Raw genomic sequence first — 19,841 nt, forward strand, 5'->3', positions numbered from 1 at the left:
TATAACATAGTAAATAAAATGATACCAAGTATACTTTGAGATACTATGAAAGCACAAAGCAGAGGCACCTAACTAGGCCTTGGAAAGAGGTTCAGGAAGTCTTCCTGCAATAAGTGAGCTAAGTATGAAAGGTTTGGATAGGGTGATGACAGGAGAAGGAATTTATATTTTAGGCAGCAGGAAAAGCATGAGCAAAAGACAAGTCAAACTTGGACAGCATTTGAAAGAAAGTAACAGGAAAACAAATGCTTCACTGTATAGTTTAAAAATTAAACTCCAATGAGGATGCTATTCTGTATAGACAAAATATTTAATAAAATTTCAATATAGAAAGAATCAAAGAATTATTTTTGAAAAGAAAATTAGTAACCAGACCTCTCCAAATTTAGCTTAAATTCATGGCATGAAAATGGCAGGTACTTCATGAAGAAGTAATAATTCATGTTCTATTTCCCAATGATTCCACGTCTATGAGTCAAAATGAGAATGACTTGGGGCGCCTGGGTGGCTCAGTTGGTTAAGCGACTGCCTTCGGCTCAGGTCATGATCCTGGAGTCCCGGGATCGAGTCCCGCATCGGGCTCCCTGCTCAGCGGGGAGTCTGCTTCTCCCTCTGACCCTCTTCCCTCTCGTGCTCTCTATCTCTCATTCTCTCTCTCTCAAATAAATAAATAAAATCTTTAAAAAAAAATGAGAATGACTCATATCAATTCTTAAATTGCCTTGGCAAGTTACATTTAACTTTGATCTGAGGACATGCACCAAAAAGTCAGAAGTCCCACAATGCTGTCTGGACAACTGGTAAAATAATTTAATATTGCTTATCAATTTTATTCTTTGTCCCTAGTCCATTTACTCTCATGTGCTCCCAAACAACTTTAAAACCTTCACCTCTCTCTTTAATGCACATATCCCCAAGACTCACTCTTAGCTGAAACCTTAAGTCTTACTGAAAAAGCATAAAGCAACCGGAAGAGCACACACAGACTCCCAGCATCACATCTACCTACCTATCAACATTTGTATCTATGTATTCTGCCTTACCATGTATTATCATAAAGTATCCATGCTCCTATTGAGAGCCAATCCTTCCACTTGTACACTAAATCCCTTTCCCTCTTCCCTTCAGAGAGATTACTTCTCTCTCCCTCACCCTTCCTTCCCTCTTTCTCCTCAGAAACCATTAATTTTTTTTTAAAAGATTTTATTTATTTGAGAGAGAGCACAAGAGGGATAGGGTCAGAGGAAGAAGCAGACCGAGGGAGCAGGGAGTCCGATGCGGGACTTGATCCCAGGGCTCCAGGATCATGACCTGAGCCAAAGGCAGTCGCTTAACCACCTGAGCCACCCAGGTGCCCTGAGAAACCATTAATGTTTTACTCTCTGAGGATTCATTTCTATCACATGTCCTTATTTTTTTATCACTAAAAAAAATTCCATGACCCCACTTCCCTCACTAGCTCTTGCCCCATTTCTCTGTTCCCCTTTAGAGGAAAATTCTTCACTATCTTCACTTCCCCTTCTATTCTCCCTTAAAATCACTGTCTCCCTTGGAACCTCATCTCAATGCTCTATTCTTGTCTAGATCACAATACCTCTACTTTGTTAACTCCAATGATGAATTCTTAGTATCTTATTTAACTTAGCAGCATACACAACTGGCCACTCTCTAATAATAAACTTTCTTCGTTCGATTTCCTACCTTACTGGTTGCTCCTTCTCAGGCTCCTCCTCTTTTCTCCAAACTTGGCTCTCTTTTTTCTTATCTATGCTCATTCCCTTGACAGCCACATCAATATCACAGCTTTAAATACCATCCAAATCCCAAATGTAGGCTTGGCTAAATGCTGTAACAAATACACTCGAAAGGTATAAGGACTCAAATACAATGAAAGCTTATTTCTTATCCATCTAATAGTAATAGGTTGTTGAAAAAGTTAGCAAGGTGGTCTTTATCCAAGCAGTATTCAGAATCCTAGGCTAATGGTCAATCTACCATTTACAACATAAGGCTTCCGACTTACCTTAGGGATCATCATGGTTCAACCAACCAGAAGGGAAAAACAGGAAGGAAGGTGTTTGTACGGACCAGACCTAGAATTAGTTTATATCACATGTGCTCATATTACATTAGCCAGAACCTAATCATATGACCAAACCTAAGTACTACGGAGAAGTGTCTAAGTGTATACTCAAGAAGAAAGTAAGACATATATATGGCAAACAGTCTCTGTCACTAGGCCTCACTCCCGAACTCCAGACTCATAACAGCTTATTCAACATCTTTGACATCTAATAGATATTTCAAACTTAACATACCCCAAACTGAATTCTTAATCTGTGCCCTCCCCTTCCCCCTTGACACCTCTCTTTCTTGCACACCTCATGTTCAATCTATCAACAAATCCTGTTGGCTGTACTTTAAAAACATCCAGAATCTGATCATTTCTCAATACTTCTACTGCTTCCAATCTGGTCTAAACCACTGTGTAGATAATCCCAAAAGCCTCCTCTCTGGTTCCCCTACATCTACCCTTGTCCATTTAAGAGTCTATTCTCTACATAGCAACCGGAACATTTCTGTTAAAAAGTAACTCATGTAACTCCGTTCTGACTGCTCAAAAATGGCTACCCATTTCACTTAAAGCAAAAGTCAAAGGCCTTTGGTCATGCTTCTGTTCCCACTCCTACCCCAACACCTCTTAGATTTCACCTTCTACTACTTACTTGCCTCCCTTCTTTAAGCCACTGCAGCAACTTTGACCTCCTTGCTGTTTCTCTAATAGGCAAGGCACATTCCTGACTCAGAACCTTTGAATTTGGTTCTTCTGTCTGAAATGCTTATCCTTTACCTTCTAAAATCTTGGCTCAATATTAACCTTCTCAACTAAAGCCCTACCCTAAACTCCCTATTTTAAATTGCAAACCTTATCCTGTTCTACTTTTCTTTTTCCATAGTACTTATTACTTTCAAACATACTATATAATTTTCTTTTTGTGTGTCTGTCTGCCCCTCCCCCACTACACACACACATCCACCAGCATATAAACTAGTAGAGATCTTTGATTTGTTTCCAAATGTACTAAGCACCTAGAGTACTACTTGGCATATTGTAGGCACTCAAACATTTACTGAATACTTGAATACTTATTGGCCTATGAAATGACTTAAAATAAAAGTCACTGGGGCACCTGGGTGGCTCAGTCATTAAGCGTCTGCCTTCCGCTTAGGTCATGATCCCAGGGTCCTGGGATCGAGCCCTGCATCGGGCTCCCTGCTCCTGGGAAGCCTGCTTCTCCCTCTCCTGCTCCCCCTGCTTGGGTTCCCTCTCTGGCTGTGTCTCTCTCTGTCAAATAAATAAAAAATCTTAAAACAAAAAACAAAAAACAAAAAACCCCAAAAGTCATCAATTTAGTTTTAGAAGGATGACAAGAAAAATGGTGGATCACAGCTTTAAAAATATCATGGGCGCCTGGGTGGCTCAGTTGGTTGAGCGACTGCCTTCGGCTCAGGTCATGATCCTGGAGTCCCGGGATCGAGTCCCGCATCGGGCTTCCTGCTCAGCGGAGAGTCTGCTTCTCCCTTTGACCCTCTTCCCTCTCGTGCTCTCTATCTCTCATTCCCTCTCTCTCTCAAATAAATAAAATCTTAAAAAAATATCAAAGTCTAACACAAGTCTTAATGCTTATATTTTTTGCTATAAAGTCATGAGACACAGTCTCTGTACTATCATATTAATACATTATACCTCTTTCCTATGAAATGCTTAGTAAAAGTATCAATATGTTGGCACTTTGTTTCTTTAACTCAGTAGTGGTTTAAAGATAACACTGAATGTAATCAACATTCCAACTGTTCTATCAACAATCAATATTCAAACAGTCCTATAAAATTGTCCATCAACAATCTTATATTAAGAACTACCAAAAGTTTGTAACAACTAGAGCCATGGGCTGTCACTGAACATTCTAAAAAATGCCATAAGGACTTCTGAAAGGTAAAATTTGAATATATTTATTTTTTGTCTTGAAAACTGACAGAAAAATAACACTACTATTATTTTGTGAAGGCTTTTACATGTTCATAATCTCATTTTATTCTCATACCACTCCATATGGGAGGCAGAGGGAAAATCAAGCAGTGAATGAATGGCATCAACACAGAACAGTTGCTATACCTATTTAAACCATTCTTTCAAAGACCCACCCATGATAACCAATAACCAAAAGTTTCCTTCATTTTTTTTTTTTTAAAGAGAGACAGTGCATGTGCAGGCGAGGTAGGGGAGGGACAGGGGGGAGAGAGAATCCCAAGTGGGCTCGTGCTGAGCCAACTCAGGGCTTGATCCCATGACCTGAGCAGAAATCAAGAGTGGGTGGCTTAGGGCGCCTGGGTGGCTCAGTTGGTTAAGCGACTGCCTTCGGCTCAGGTCATGATCCTGGAGTCCTGGGATTGAGTCCCACATCGGGCTCCCTGCTCAGCAGGGAGTCTGCTTCTCCCTCTGACCTTCCCCCCTCTCATGCTCTATCTCATTCTCTCTCTCAAATAAATAAATAAAATCTTAAAAAAAAAAGAGTGGGTGGCTTAACTGACTGAGCCACCCATGCACCCCTTCCTTCATAAAAAATATAGAAACTTAAGTGTCAAACTCAATAGCAGAAAAATCCTCTGCAATAGTTACCAAAAGTTAAACTAAATTTTCATGCATAATGAAATTTAATTTGAGACTGTGTAACTTAATGTTAATATGAGAAGACACCTGCAGGAAGAAGATATGGGTGGAATAGTTCAAATGTTAGAAGCATGAAAAAACGAAGGGGAAATGAACACTTTCAGTGGTTGTACAATAGGAATGTAACAACTACACTGAATCTCTCCCCTATCTGAAGTTCTGACACCATTCCCATGGAAATACAATTATACAATTGTGTGAGAAAGCAATTTTGAGCTATTTAGGAACAATAGTACTTTACCTTTTTATATTAAAAAAAGTTATAAAGGCAATAATTGGTGTTCACAGAAGATAAAATGCTTTTATAATGAATGGGAATTAAATTACCTCCATATAACATTACCAGAAATTATGCTAAGAACTCTAAAAAATAATAACTACATAAGACTCTTAAATTAGTAATTGTTCATTTTTCTCCTTTAAGTTGCAAAAAGACTTCTAAGTAGACAGTATAAACTTTAAAACAGGGGAAAAGCGATTAGACCCAGGCTGACAATACAAAACATACAGGTTCCAATAACCATTTATAATGTTACTGTTGGAGCTATTAATCCCCATTAATTTTAAAATTCCATCTAGGGGCACCTGAGTGGCTTAGTCAGTCAAGCTGAAACTCTTGATTTCAGCTCAGGTCATGATCTCAGGATCCCCGGGCATCAGGCTCCATGTCTAGCTCCACACTGGGCATGGAGACTGCTTAAGATTCTCTCTCTCTCCCTCTGCCCCTACCCCCGCCATGTGCAGTCTGTCTCAAAAAATAAATAAAACTCATCTATAAGACCAAACAAATTTATTTTCCAGATACTGTAATGTAGAAGATAGTTTAAAAATCCTACATCAATCCAGGAACACACCCAAGCAGTACTTTAAACTGCTTCAAAACACTCAAAGTGACTAGTTCAAAGCATCCTAAAATTTCAATTAATTTAAGCTGTTCTAAAAATAGAAAGTTATTTTTGTTATGAATTTAATGGCTATATATTTATTACAAGAAAAATATAAGAATATTTCTCAATTTAATTTAAATAGTATCTTTTACAATAAGGAAAAGCATTTTTTAAAGATTTATTGATTTATCTGAGAGCGTGCACAAGCGCGGGCAGGGGAGTGGCTGAAGGAGAGGAAGAGAAGCAGACTCTCCAATGAGTGTGAGCCCGATAGGGGGTCTCCATCTGAGGACCCTGGGATCATGACTGGAGCCCAAATCAGGAGTTGGACACTTAACCAACTGAGCCACCCAGGCGCCCTAGGAAAAGCATTTTTTAAAACACACTAATTTTGGAACAACAGTTGAAAACGGTCTGCCAAAATGTTGAGTTTCTCTCTCCCTGGAAGTGCAGTTTCAAAATTTGCAAGGTAATCAAATACAATTGGAATAACACTCCTTATAACATGAACAAAAGTCTAGATGGTATCTACCTTACCAATTGTCACAAAGCCCTGTACTAGTCTGGTATTCAAGACTTACGCTCTATGAATACATTTGCTGATTTGTTTGCTTTTAAATACCTACATGAAAAGCATGACCAGAAATATTTTATATTGTAGGGGCTCCCCTAGGCTAAGCAATAAAAAGCTATCACCAGTGTAATTAAAAAAAAAAAAAAGATGAAGGATCCTATGGGCCCCAATGTAAAAAGGTAGAAATATGACCAACTACCATATGCGTTATCCTTAGTAAAAACAATTTAATGATGACTCTAAGATTAATAAAGGTGCTAATTCTGGAAGATCACAGAACATGGCACAGGTTTCAAATGGAAAAACTCTTATAATGAAGATGGAGAATAACACAGTATAAACTAGTATCTTCCACCAACTGACATTTTCAGTGACTTCTTTGGTGAATAACATCTTTATATACTCACTTTCACCCATACGTATCTTCATTACAGTTAATATTTTAGTTTTTCAATTTGATAAAAAGGACATTACTGACTTTTTTGTGCAACCTACTGAAACATCCCCTTCATTTCTTATAAAGAAATTAATTTTGGATGTAACAGGTTTTCTTGAACCTCACCACCAAATAATTCGAAATAGGAGTGTACTAATTATATACAGCAGTAAATCTTAAGCTTTTCTGAGGTAGAAAACACCTTTGAGAATAAGAAAATATGGACCTTTTCCTTCCAAAAGTATAGTTAACATAAGAAATTAAAAAATCGAATTTTAAAGTTCTAAAAATCCTAAGAATTGGATCTACCTAATTTTAAGAATTAACTATAAAGCTACAGTAATCAAGATACTGCGGTATTGGCCAAAGAAGAGACATATAGGTCAATAAAAGAGTAAAAAACTCACATATATAATCAATTGATTTCAATAAAGGTGCCAAGGTAACTTGATAGAAAAAAGTTTCTTCAAGACCTATGAAACAACAGGATATCCATATGAAAAAGAATGAACTTTAGCCTCTAGCTCACAACATATAAAAAATTAACTCCAAATGGATCACAGACCTAAATGTAATAGCTAAAACTGTAACATTTCTAGAACAAAAACATGGGAGAAAATTTTATGATTTTTTTTTTAAGATTTTTTATTTATTTATTTGACAGCAAGAAAGAGACGCGAGAGCAGGAACATATGCAGGGGGGAGTGGGAGAGGGAGAAGCAGGCCTCCCGCAGAGCAGGGAGCCCGATCATGATCTGAGGCGAAGACAGACGCTTAACGACTGAGCCACCCAGGCGTCTGGAAAATTTTATGATCTTAAGTTAGACAAAGATTTACTGAATAGGAGACACAAAAAGCAGGAAACATAAAAGAAAAAAAAATGATAAATTGGACTTCATCAAAAATAAAACTTCTACTCTTCAAAAGGCAATTAGGAAAATGAAAAAGGCAAGTCACGACTGGAGGCATGTGCAAGACATAAATCTGATATAAAGGACTTATATCCAGAATATAAATATAGCACTCTTACAACTCCACGAGAAGATAAATACTGAATAAAAAGATTTAAATGGGAGACTTAACCAAAGAAAATACATGGATAGTAAATAAGCACATAAATAGATGTCTAACATTAGTTATTAGAAAAATACAAATCAAAACCACAATGAGCAACTACTACCTATCTACTAGAATGGCTAAAACTAAGAAGACTGACAATACCAAATGCTGGCAAGGATACAGAATAACTGCAACACTCATTCACTATGGGTGACAATACAAAATGGTACTAGTTTGGCAATTTTTTTTTTTCCCAGTGTAGTTAACATACATTGTTATATTAGTTTCAAATGTACAATATAGTGATTCAACAGTTTCATATATTACCCAGTGCTCATCAAGGTAATTGTATTCTTAATCGCCTTCACCTATTTCACCCATCCCTCTACCCACCTCTGCGCTGGTATCCATGTTTGTTATCTATGAGAGTCTGTTTTTTGGGGTGCCTGGGTGGCTCAGTTGGTTAAGCATCTGCCTTTGGCTCAGGTCATGATCCCAGGGTGCTAGGATGGAGTACCATGTCTGGCTCCCTCCTCAGTGGGGAGTCTGCTTCTCCCTCTGCCCCTCACCCTGCTCTTGTGCTCTCTCTCCCTCTCTCTCCCAAATAAATCAATCTTAAAAAAAAAAGTGTTTTTTGGTTTGTCTTTTTTTCCTGTTCATTTGTTTTGTTTCTTAAATTCCACGAGTGAAATCATATGGTATTTGTCTTTCTCAGACATTTCATTTAGCATTATACTCTCTAGATCCATCCATGTTGTTGCAAATGGCAAAATTTCATTCTTTTTTACGGCAGAATACTATTCCTACACACACACACACACACACACACACACATAATATATATATACATACATACACACACACCACTTCTTTATCCATTCATCAGTCGATGGACCCTTGGGCTGCTCCCATAGTTTGGCTATTATAAATAACACTGCAATGAATACAGGGGTGCATACAGCTCTTCAAATTAGTGTTTCTGTATTCTTTGGGTAAATACCAGTAGTGTGACTACTGGATCATAGGGTAGTTCTATTTTTATTTTTGTGAGAAATCTCCATACTGTCTTCCAACAGCAGCTGCACCAGTTTGCATTCCCACAAGCAGTGCATGAGGGCTCCTTTTTCTCCATATCCTCGCCAACACTTGTTATTTCTTGAGTTTTTTATTTTAGCCATTCTGACAGGTGTGATGTGATTTATCTCATTGTGGTTTTGATTTGCATTTCCCTGATAATAAGTGATGTAGAGCATCTTTTCATGTGTCTGTTGGCCATCTCTATGTCTTCCATGGAGATAGGTCTGTTCATGTCCTCTGCCCATTTTTTACATGGATTGGCAGTTTCTTATAAACTTAAATATATACTTACCATACAACCCATAAACCCCATCTTAAGGTCCTTACTCAAGAGAAATGGAAACCCATATCCACACAAAAACCTGAACCCAAGTGTTTAGAGCAATCTTTATTATAATTGCTGAAAAGTAAAAACGACCCTACTACCCATCAACTGGTAAATGTATAAATTGGGACACATCCATACAATAGAATATTACTAAACAATAAGCAGAAACTAATTGTTGATACATACAGCATGGGTGAATCTCAAAAACATCAAACTAAATGAATGAAGCCAAATATGAAATCACCCCATACTGGATGATTTCATTCATATAACTTTCTGGAAAAGGTAAAACTAGAGATCAGACCAGTTTCTGCCAGGAACTGAGAGCCAGGAAAGGGGACAGAATGCAGGGAAACTAGGAACTTTTTGAGATGATGGAAGTGTTCTGTGTCTTGATTGTGGCAGTAGTTGCAGGATCATGTACATTTGTCAAAACTCACCAAACTGTACAGTTAAAATGGTACCTTACAGTATATGTAAATTATGACCGAATAAACCTGATTGTTCTCAAAACGCAATTATGAACTTTCTATAGACCTCTAACCCACACCTTAATTTCAGAACCTCTAATATGATATAATTCAGTCTCCCCTAGACCAGGAGTCTGAAAACTTTGGCCCATGAACTAAATCTGCGCCATCATCTATTTTAATACAGACCACAAGACTAGTTTTACATTTCTTTTTTAAAGATTTTATTTATTTATTTGACAGAAAGAGACACAGTGAGAGAGGGAACACAAGCAGGGGGAGGAGAGGGAGAAGCAGGCTTCCCTGTGGAGCAGGAAGCCTGATCCGGGGCTAGTTTTACATTTTTAAATGGTTGAAAAAAATCAAGAGTATTTCATGACACATGAAAATTATATGAAATTCAAATTTCAGTGTCCATAAGTAAGTTTTATTGGAACAGTCAGGCTCATTTGCTTACACAGTCTATTAGGTGCTTTTGTGCAATAATGCCATTGTTGAGTCTGCTGAGTTGTTTTGACAGAGACAAAACAGGCCCATAGTGCCTAAAATTTTACTATTTGACCCTTTCCAAAAAATGTTTGCTGACCACTGTCTTAGACACATGTCGTCGAAATTTTCTGCATAGATTATTATAATTGAGAAGATTCATGCCAGGACACATCTCTCTTCATACACAGGAGCTCTAAAATTTTCACAGCCATAAAATGCTTTTTTTCAAGGAAACCAACATGTAAAGCAGATAAATGAAGAACTTTAAGAGTTAAGGTGTAGGGGGACTAAACATAGCCTTCGGTTAATCTCTGAAGAAGGTCCCTGAAACCCCCAGAACAGTATTTTTCAAAATGCCTGTTGGAACCAATTGGTTGTCGATCTAGTAAACTGACTTACAAGTAGCATTAAAAAAAAAGAGAACTGAAAAGTTCAGAAAAACAGAGTGCATTATATCTAATAGGGCTCCATTCACTATTTCTTTCACTAAATATCCAAGTACCTATGTGCCAGATACTGTTGCAAAAGGTGAAGATTAAAAAAAAAAAATGTCCACAACAGACAAAAACTTTCTCCTGTGTATGTATTAGGGTAACTTAAAATCTGAATTTCTTACGGTGGTATTTTTTTTTAATTGTCCTAGAGCTCTACAGTAATTTGAAAACTACCATCATATGGTACATTTGTCCCAGAAGTGCTGTCAATAACTGCAGCCACATTACAAGAATGAAAATTATGTTTCATTTGATGTTACAGAGCTTCCAGAAGACAAAGTTAATTGAGTTCAGAGCAATTTTTATATTCTGTATCGAGGGCATTCCCAAGACCCAGAAAGGAATGTAATGTTACTGGGCATCAATTTCCCTCTATATGCATAGTCTTGATATGGGAAGAAACAAGACTAATAGTTTTTTAAGCCCAAGAGAAAACATGGAAACCAAAATAATCTCAGAGGGTAGAGGGTTGAAAAAAATAATTGCTTAATGTTAGGGTGTAGGTTGTATTAAGAATTTCTTCTACCATGCTAATTATGTATGATAGTAAATTAGGTTGGTAGCCAAAAGAAACTAAAAAATAAAGACTACCTCCCAGAACATGTCATCAATGCCTCCAGCAAATATTTAACAAAGGAATGAAACAAATGAGAGTATCTTTTTGGTTCTTATATTAAGTTATCTATAACATTACGACTACAAAAGCACTGCTTACCTTTAAAAAACAGAAAAGCTCCTAAACAGGCTCACCTATTTTGAATTCAGTTCTCTAACTATTGCTGATCCTGACCTCACAGAATAACCAATGTAGGTGAAATAGAGAAAGAGTAAAAGACTCAATTCAACTTCTTTTTTTCATTGTTCTTTTTTTTTTTTCCCAAATTCAACTTCTGAGGAAGACAAAATCCAGTGAGAATTACTGACAATAAAGCCTTGTTGTAATGACAATTTGAAGCAGAAACATAGGAGGCATAGCAACATACTGCATCTCCTAAACAAGGGAATTGTGATACAAAATATTCACTAAGTATGCAGCTAAATTAATATCAAGGTGTCTAGGAAAACAAAGTGCACTTTGCAATTCTAAAGAAGACAACTTTATTATTGCGGAAAACGAAAAAGGAAGAAAGCTAAGCAGCTGCCTCATTCTTCAACAGGTAAGCATGAGTTCTTAGAAAATGCTAAAAAACAATGTAGCCTGCTCCTTTCCTCTCTTCCCCACCGCTCACAAAACATAGGTCAACAGTTGTTAGGACAGCTTCCTATTCATCCTTATCAGGAAAGCAAGGGACAGGGAACTGAGAAAAGTCAAACTTCTCTAGCCTGTTATCCAAATATAATTTTTCTGATCTATTATCCAAACAAGATTAAATCAAGTTTGCTCTTAGGTTTACTACCTTCAAAGATTTGAGCATCCAGTACCAACATTCCTTTCTTATCTATTTACTGATAAATGATTCCTTTAACAGCCAGCACATGTAAGTGACTGATATCAGATAGTTTTCTAAATAAAAGGAGTGGAGGCCTAAAGGAGGGAGGGAGAGAGAAAGAGTACACAAAGAGACCACTAGAAATACTAATGACAAACAGCTATTTTATAGTTATGCCTAACAGGTATGTTTTGTCCACCTTCAAAAATACCTAGACAAGTGGGGCGCCTGAGTGGCTCAGTCAGTTAAGCGGCTGCCTCTGGCTCGGGTCATGATCCCAGGGTCCTGGGATCGAGTCCTGAGTCGGGCTCCCTGCTCAGCATGGAGTCGGCTTCTCCCTCTGCCCCTCACCCCGCTCAGGCTCACTCGCTCTCACTTCCTCTCTCTCTCTCAAATAAACAAATAAAATCTTAAAAAAAAAAAGAAAAATGAAATAAAGAGAAAGAAAAATAATTAAATACCTAGACAAGTATTAACAGCAATACCAGAACTACACAAGCACACAGTATCCTAACGGGACTACCTCCTTTTAGGAGTATGAGGTAATCTAACCTGGTTTCACATGGCTCATAAAGATTGTTTCAATACAGTGGACCACATTATAAAGAAGATCCCATCCCAGAATACTGCTTAGTCAATGCATTATTATAATTACACAACTCAACTAAGGCTGGTGATAAGAGATCTTGAAAACAATATAATTTTAACTGTACTGCAATTTAAGAAGCTCCTTCTGCAGAAACACAGAATAGTTAATAAATACCACACCCTCTTATAACACGTTTTTTAAAATAAATGTATTTATTATACCATACGGTCATGTTATCCTATATTATACAATATGGTCATTGAAAGAAACATTGGGGAAATATAAATGGTCAGAAGTAAAGGTTTAATGCCAAAAGCATAAGCACGTTAATTTCATAAATATTTAATAAGCTCCTGTCATTTACCAGAATATCCTATTTTGACATCTACAAAGTAATACAAATACAGGACATGAAATTTGTTCACTTCCCAACACAATTTAAAAACTAAAATCTGCATTCTATGTTCAAGATGTTTGATAACAAGCAGTAAAAAAAACTGTAATAGCCAAGAAAAATGATCAGTTTTAAAAAATCACAGTATTACCTGATGAAATGTAAAATATTTTGCTATATTAAGTTTAAAAATATTATAAAACCATATATAGTGTATTAGACAAACATAAAAAAAGTTTTGGATACACACCAAAATGTTTATACTAATTATATCCTAGTGGCAAGATTACAGATTTTTTTCTTTTTTACTTTTTGTACTTATAGCTTTCTAATTTTTCAATAATGAATGTGCTTTCCCTTGATAGTCAGAAATTTTAACGCAGCTGAAATTTCCCTCTGAGAAACTTTAAAAACAAAAACAAAAAACTATTTTACTGTCAGGCAAGAGAATTCTTTAGAGTAAAATGTGTCATTTTACACAAGCATAACTTGTCACGTCTTTCCATGCACTTGGCAATTAAAGGTACTCATAAAGAAGACACCTAAATTAAAAGACCACAATACATATCAGTTCGCACTGAATTAACAATAGCAAATTCAAAGTTTAAATGATTTCTTGGAGGAATTTATTCTGCCATCCATAACATTGATACCTATATTCAAAAGAGATCCACTTATAATCATTTATTTCCCGCCTCCCCGATGCAAATACCTTTATTATCAGCTCCTATAAGAAATTATAGAGGGAAAACTATTCATCACTAAACATTAAAACCCGAGAGGAGGAGGCAGTATGAAACACTTCTAATTAAATTTAGTTAGGAGTATCCTTGTAGTTTCAGAAGATACCAATATGCTTTCCAATGACTGGCAATTTAAACTTAAATTCATTAGTGTAGTGGTTCTCAAGCATTGATACATGAGAACTGCCCAGGAAGCGTGCCAAATATTGAAACTTATGGCACTAACTCTCACCTACTGAGTCAGAATCTTCAGAGGGTAGAACTCAAACTATCTGGCCCTTTCAAATAAGATAGTGGAGACTGTACTTAACAAAAGACTTCTCTGTATCATTGCAAACTGTTCTACTAAGTCTTAAAGTTCTCAATATAAACAATGTTATAATCAGAGAATTACAATTTCATGACCCATACCCATTAACTTATCCATCCTTCTACTCTGAAATAGTCTTCAAAGTTACAATTCAACAAAACCACACATACACTAGAGAGTAAAGCAAGCCTAGAGGCACCTGTGCCTGTAAGACAAAGGCATATCCGATTCATGGAAAAAATAGACAGCAGATGTGACCCCTAGTATTTATCCATTAAAAACAATGTATCCTAAAAATAAATTTCCATGTCAACGGAACAAAGCTGTTTATAAATAAGAAGGAATGTGGAGGTGTGGGGAAGACAAGAGGAAGCTTCAGCAAGTTAAGAACCAAAAGCCAGGAAACAAGGCCAAATGAATGGTAACTGGGGACAAGGAAATCAGAATAAACTAAGAAATGGAAGAAGGAAAGAGCTCTATCCTTAGAATCCAAGAAGTTGGGGGAAATGAACAAATGTTAGAGGAAACTGATCTGAGCAGAAATAAACTAAAAATTAACTGGAAAGTCGTGCAATTTAAGAAGATATGAGAACTTTATATCAAATGATGGTATAGAACACATCATGGGCATAGATGGAGGTGATAAAAGAGGCTGAAGAATAATTATTATTGTGAACAAACTGATACTAGAGCAAGCATATGGGATGAATTCCCAAAGTAAAGATGATGAAGCAGGAAAAGGAACATTGCATAGATAGAAGAAAGAATGAGACGTTGAGAATTGGGAAACCAAATGTAAGCAGTAGGAAGGAAAGAGAACTTTGAGCAAAGTCAACGGAATAAGTCACATTATCTAATCAATAATTACAAAGCAGTTACTATACTAAATATCTCATTATTTGCAAAGTATAATAAAGTGTATTATTTTATATAGTACAATGCCAAATACTAAATGGAATAAATTTTCCTTAAAAACCAAATGTAAATAATTTGACAAGGTGTTAAGAGGCTGAATAATGCAAAAAACAGGCTGAGAGAGGCAGAAGCCAAAGAGGAAAAAGTGAAAGGTAAAAACTGGGACAAAAAGGAGGACAACAGAAAGAAATCAATCAAATCTATTTAAAAATGGGTAGGAAAAAATAAAGAGGTGTGAATGCACAATGGAAGACTAACCAGAAAGTGCCAGCACTGCAAGTGAAACCTGATGGAATCCTGACAGCTTCAGGATTCAGAAAGTAAGGAAGGAGCTCCAAAGCGTCCAGACGGATTTGTTAAGATAACAGATAACAATGTTAGGGAGCAGTAGAATGATTCAGAGGGCCTAAACAGAACTAGATTAAGAGAAGTGCAAAAATGGTTTTAAGTATAAACTGAGGCTAGAAGGCTGGCAGGTCCGACAACTATCGGGCTCCATATCCCCAGGTCCGGCAAAAGAGCGGAGCAGCAGATGGGAATGGGATTGGGGCGGGGGGGGGGGGGCGGGTATACCACTCAGCGACAGAGCACAGACAAACAGAAGTACTGGGGGCCTGACACCGGGATGGAAAGGAGAACGGAAACAGTGGGATTTAAGGCTGAAAAAGTAAAGATTAAATCAAAACCATCTGCTGGATAAAACAGGTGAAGAGAAATCCCCCAAACAAGTAGAAAAGTGGAGGGGAGGGCAGCGGCCTGAAAAGGGGGACATCAGGGAGAGTGGAAGGGAACGATGCGCCCCATCACCTCCATGACCATGTAATAATTACAACAGCAACTCAAGCTGGGGTCCCGGCCCTGGCTACTAACCTACATCTATTCACCTGGATGCCGCCACCCTTCCCTGCCCCCCCACCCAACCCCAAAATAAGGAAAACATCGAAGAGATGAGAGCCTGGCTACCTTCAGCCAGCCGTGACCTTCTCGGACCAACCCTGAGTCTCGCCCCCTACTGATAGCCTCCTGCTCAACCAATGCTGCCCGAATCGCCCAAGCTGGGGTGCGAGTCAGGGAAACCCCCCTGGGCCGCTGTGTGTGTTTACGTAGCGAGGAGCTGCATGACGGAGAGGGACAAGGCGGGGATGCCCATCTCCCACCCCAGAGAACCCAAAGAAGAAGGTGGCTGAGGGCACCAGAGCCCCCACCGCCACTTCTTTCCCCCCCAAAAAACACCAACCAGCCGAGCCCAGAGCCCGGAGGGGTGTACGGTGCGCCGGCACTCACCTCCTCGGGAATGGCAGGGTCCGCAGCCGAAGAGGCCGCGGCGCCGGCGCCGGCCTCGGGCTCCATATCCCCGTTGAACAGAGCCTGGCCCTGCTCCGCGCCACCGCCACCGCCGCCGCTCAGCGCCGCCATCTTATAACCGAGAGCCGGGGCCGGAGCGACCGCTGCTGGGCGGGGAGGGGGAAGGGAGGTGGAGGGCGGGGGGGGAGGCGGAGGCGGAGGACGGGGGGCGGCGGGGAGGGACGGCCGGGGCGGCGCCGGCGGCAGGAGGGCGCCTGGGCCACCTCAGGAACCGGCCCGCGGCCCCCGGCGCAGCCGAGCCTGAGGGGATTGGGGGAAGGACGCTAGGCGGGGGGCGGGGGAAGGGGGCGGAGACGACTAGAAGTCGCCGCGGCAACGGCGTCACCGCGTGTCACTGCCGTGACGTCACCCAAGGTGCGTGACGTAATCCCAGGCGCGCCCTCGCGCCGTCGTCAGGGGAGGGTTTCTTCCACTTCTGCCCACCCTCGCGCGAGCACGTTTCCTCGTCTCTGCGGTTTCCATGGCTCCGATTTCCTCCTTCATTCTCTTCTCGGTCCTAAACCTGTACTGTAATGTGGGATTTACTAGAAGAGCATGGGTGGTGTTCGAGGAGAAGTTAAAATCCTAGAGGGAGGAAGACGGGAAAGCCCGTGCTACTTGTGTTGTTTCCATTACAGCGAATGTCTCTGTGTCATAAAAATAAGACTTGAAACCCCAAGGTGGAAACGTTCAAGCGGAATCTGATAGAGATATATTTAGGAGCAGCTAAATTATCAGAATGATTTTTGTATCCGTTTCATTAAAGGACCTGGCCTGTTAAAGTGGGTCTAAACCCATCGTTGAGGAATAAAACATTTTCTTTAAGTCTTCCAGTCATTCAACAAATGTAAATGGAAAACTTTCCATGTGCTAGGGCCTGCACAAGGCACGACATTCTAGACATCTGAAGGATCAAAACTTTAATAATTTTTATTTTCAAGATAACTATTCAAAACATTTTAAATACTAGGTGCCTTTCATGAACAGGATATTTCAAGGTGTTAGCTGTGCAAAATATGCATGAAAACGAGGGGAGTTAAATTCCCTTTGTGAGGCCCAATTACAGAACGAAATTAAAGAAACCCAATTCATTATTACAATATGTTTATCTTAAAGGAAAAGGGAATATTCAGGAAAAAAAATTAAAGAATAGAGAAATAGAAGTGAAGAACATAGTGGGAGTTACTGTGGGCTCCGGATGGTGTACCGTTTTAATCACCAAAGGAACCTAAACATCAACTCATGAGAAGCTTTGAGTGAACTACATTTTTTTTTTACTTCCCATTTGGAGGGAAGTCACCAGTGACCTCCTTGTAGTATTCACCATGATTAAAGAGATGGAAAGATGTCCTACTGACTCCTGAAGCAGAATGTCTTCATGGTGATATAGTCACTATGAGTCCAGGTACTCTAGAGGTAAGGCATTGTGTGTGAAGCTGCTTGAATAATCAGAATACTAATATTCTTCTACAGTGAAAAATGGGAAATAGAGCCTATCAAGTGGGCATGGTAGGTTTGTTAGCATTGTTGTACTTTTTCTTCCAAGTAGAAAAGTCTCCTTAAAGAACTAAATTTAAATCAAAAAGTGGTTTGGCAAAAGTAGAGTAAATGAAAATTATCATAAGGGATAATGTCATCAAGCTATACTAGTCTGAAGCACCCTTCTTTTACTGTAAGGACATACTTCTAAAGTGACTAAAATAGCACCATTAGCCAGTCATGGCACCTTTTAGCCTTGATTTTATCAAAAACACAACTTGCAGCATTTTTTTCCTTAACAGTCCTATTTAATTGTTTTTTTAAATCAGACCCTAAAAAATTATATCATTATGACACTTCCTCATAACATTCAAAGTTCTAAGATTTGTTTTCATTGGTTCCATTTTAAATTATAGTCTTCTTTATCAGCAACAATCTGTAGATCATATCTTACATAGTTATTTCTCCATAGGATGACTGGTTTCATCCATTTAATACTGATTCTTGTTAGCTTCTATTCACTCAACATTTTCTGACCTTGTCTTTAAATTTTGGATATATCTTACTTGATTTCTCTAGGTTATTCTAAAGCCCCCACAGGATCCAGATGGGAAAATATGGAAAAAGCATAAACTCTGGAATACAAAGATCAGTATTAGCGTGCCACATCTTGGCTGTATAATCTGAAAGAAGGTAAGTTTGAATCCCTGCTTGTTGTTGTTATCTTAATCTATAAAATGAAGGTCATAATAATGCCAGCCCAACCTGCCCAACAGTATCATTGTGAGGATCAAACATAGATTTTTCCCTTAACAAAATCTGAATACCTTCTCAGTCAGAATTCAGACAAGGCATAGCAGAGATGACTTGCCTCTGCTCCATGATGTCTAGGACCCTCAGTTGAGAAGGCTCAATGCCTCCAGGCATTGGAGACTGGAATAATCTAGAGGCATATTGCCTCATATGCCTGATGGTTGAAGCTGGTACTTCAGCTGGGGTGGTCAGCCATAATAGCCAACATTCTTTCCTCATGTGGCCTGAGCTTCCTCATAGCATGACTGCTTCAAGATAGACTACTTACAAGGTGGCTAAGGGCTCCAAACGCTAGTGTTCCTATAAGCAAGGTGAAAGGGGTATTGCATTTTATGACCTAGCCTTCAGAGTCACACAGTATCACTTCTGTTGCATTTTATTTTATTTTATTTTATTTCTACTGCATTTTATTGGATATAGTAAGTCATTAAGTCTAGGCCAAATTCAAGGAAAAGGCATATAGATCCTACCTCTCAATGGAAGAAGTATCAAAGAATTTACAGTTGTGTTTAATTTACAGACGGGTTGTGTTTAGAATAAAGAACTAGCTATTATAGAAATAGTTACTTACCCTCACCTTCTCCAGAGGGGACTCTACACTCAAATCCTCCCTCTTTTTATTACTGGGAATCACCAAGACATATATCAGTATACTAATGAAGAAGCTTTTACCTTCTTTCTTTAGCATCTTACCACTGCATGCAAAAATAAATGCAGGGCCTTGACCATAGAACACAGCCTGTCTCCTCTTGGGCACTGCCCCCCGCATCCCAATAATACCATAGGCAGTATGCTCTGCTGAAACTCTCTACCCAAAGGTATGGTACCGTGTTCTTAGAGCATGGGCCAAGGCAGTTTGTGATCTGCACAGAAACAGAAAAAACACCTCCTTCTTGTGCTATGGTGTATCATAGGGGCATCAAAGCAGTATTATCTTGTATTCTAAAGTCTTACAGTTTATTTTTTTAAAAGATACTATTTATTTATTTGTCGGAGAGAGAGAGAGCATACAAGTAGGGGCAGCAGGCAGAGGGAGAAGCAGGCTCCCTGCTGAGCAAGGAGCCCAATGCAGGACTGGATCCCAGGACCCTGGGATCATGACCTGAGCCAAATGCAGACAGACGCTTCACTGACTGAGCCACCCAGCCGTCCCTTACAGACAGTTTAATCAGTGCAGTTCTTACAGGTTTTATTCACAGTCCCCTTATGCCCTGAGGCATTCATGTACTCACAGGAAGCTGGAATACACACCTAGGTAAGGAACATTCCTCAGATCTT

The 19,841-nt window shown here is 38.9% G+C and overlaps 1 protein-coding gene across 9 annotated transcripts in view; it reads right to left on the minus strand.

The window, feature by feature from the left end:
• BRAF (B-Raf proto-oncogene, serine/threonine kinase) overlaps positions 1 to 16,555 on the minus strand; it is a 181,759-nt gene extending 165,204 nt beyond the window's left edge. For 8 of the 9 annotated variants that reach the window (XM_027573135.2, XM_035723191.1, XM_027573137.2 and 5 more), the window contains exon 1: positions 16,212 to 16,555. In XM_027573135.2, the coding sequence (XP_027428936.1) occupies positions 16,212 to 16,343 (132 nt within the window). In that variant the 5' untranslated portion in view covers positions 16,344 to 16,555. Of the gene's footprint in view, positions 1 to 7,036; positions 7,103 to 16,211 lie in introns of all 9 variants that reach the window. The other variant, XM_027573136.2, reaches the window with a different exon arrangement.
• Positions 16,556 to 19,841: the final 3,286 nt, after the last annotated feature.

The sequence above is a fragment of the Zalophus californianus genome, chromosome 12 (genome assembly GCF_009762305.2).
Source record: "Zalophus californianus isolate mZalCal1 chromosome 12, mZalCal1.pri.v2, whole genome shotgun sequence".
Lineage (NCBI taxonomy): Eukaryota > Metazoa > Chordata > Mammalia > Carnivora > Otariidae > Zalophus > Zalophus californianus.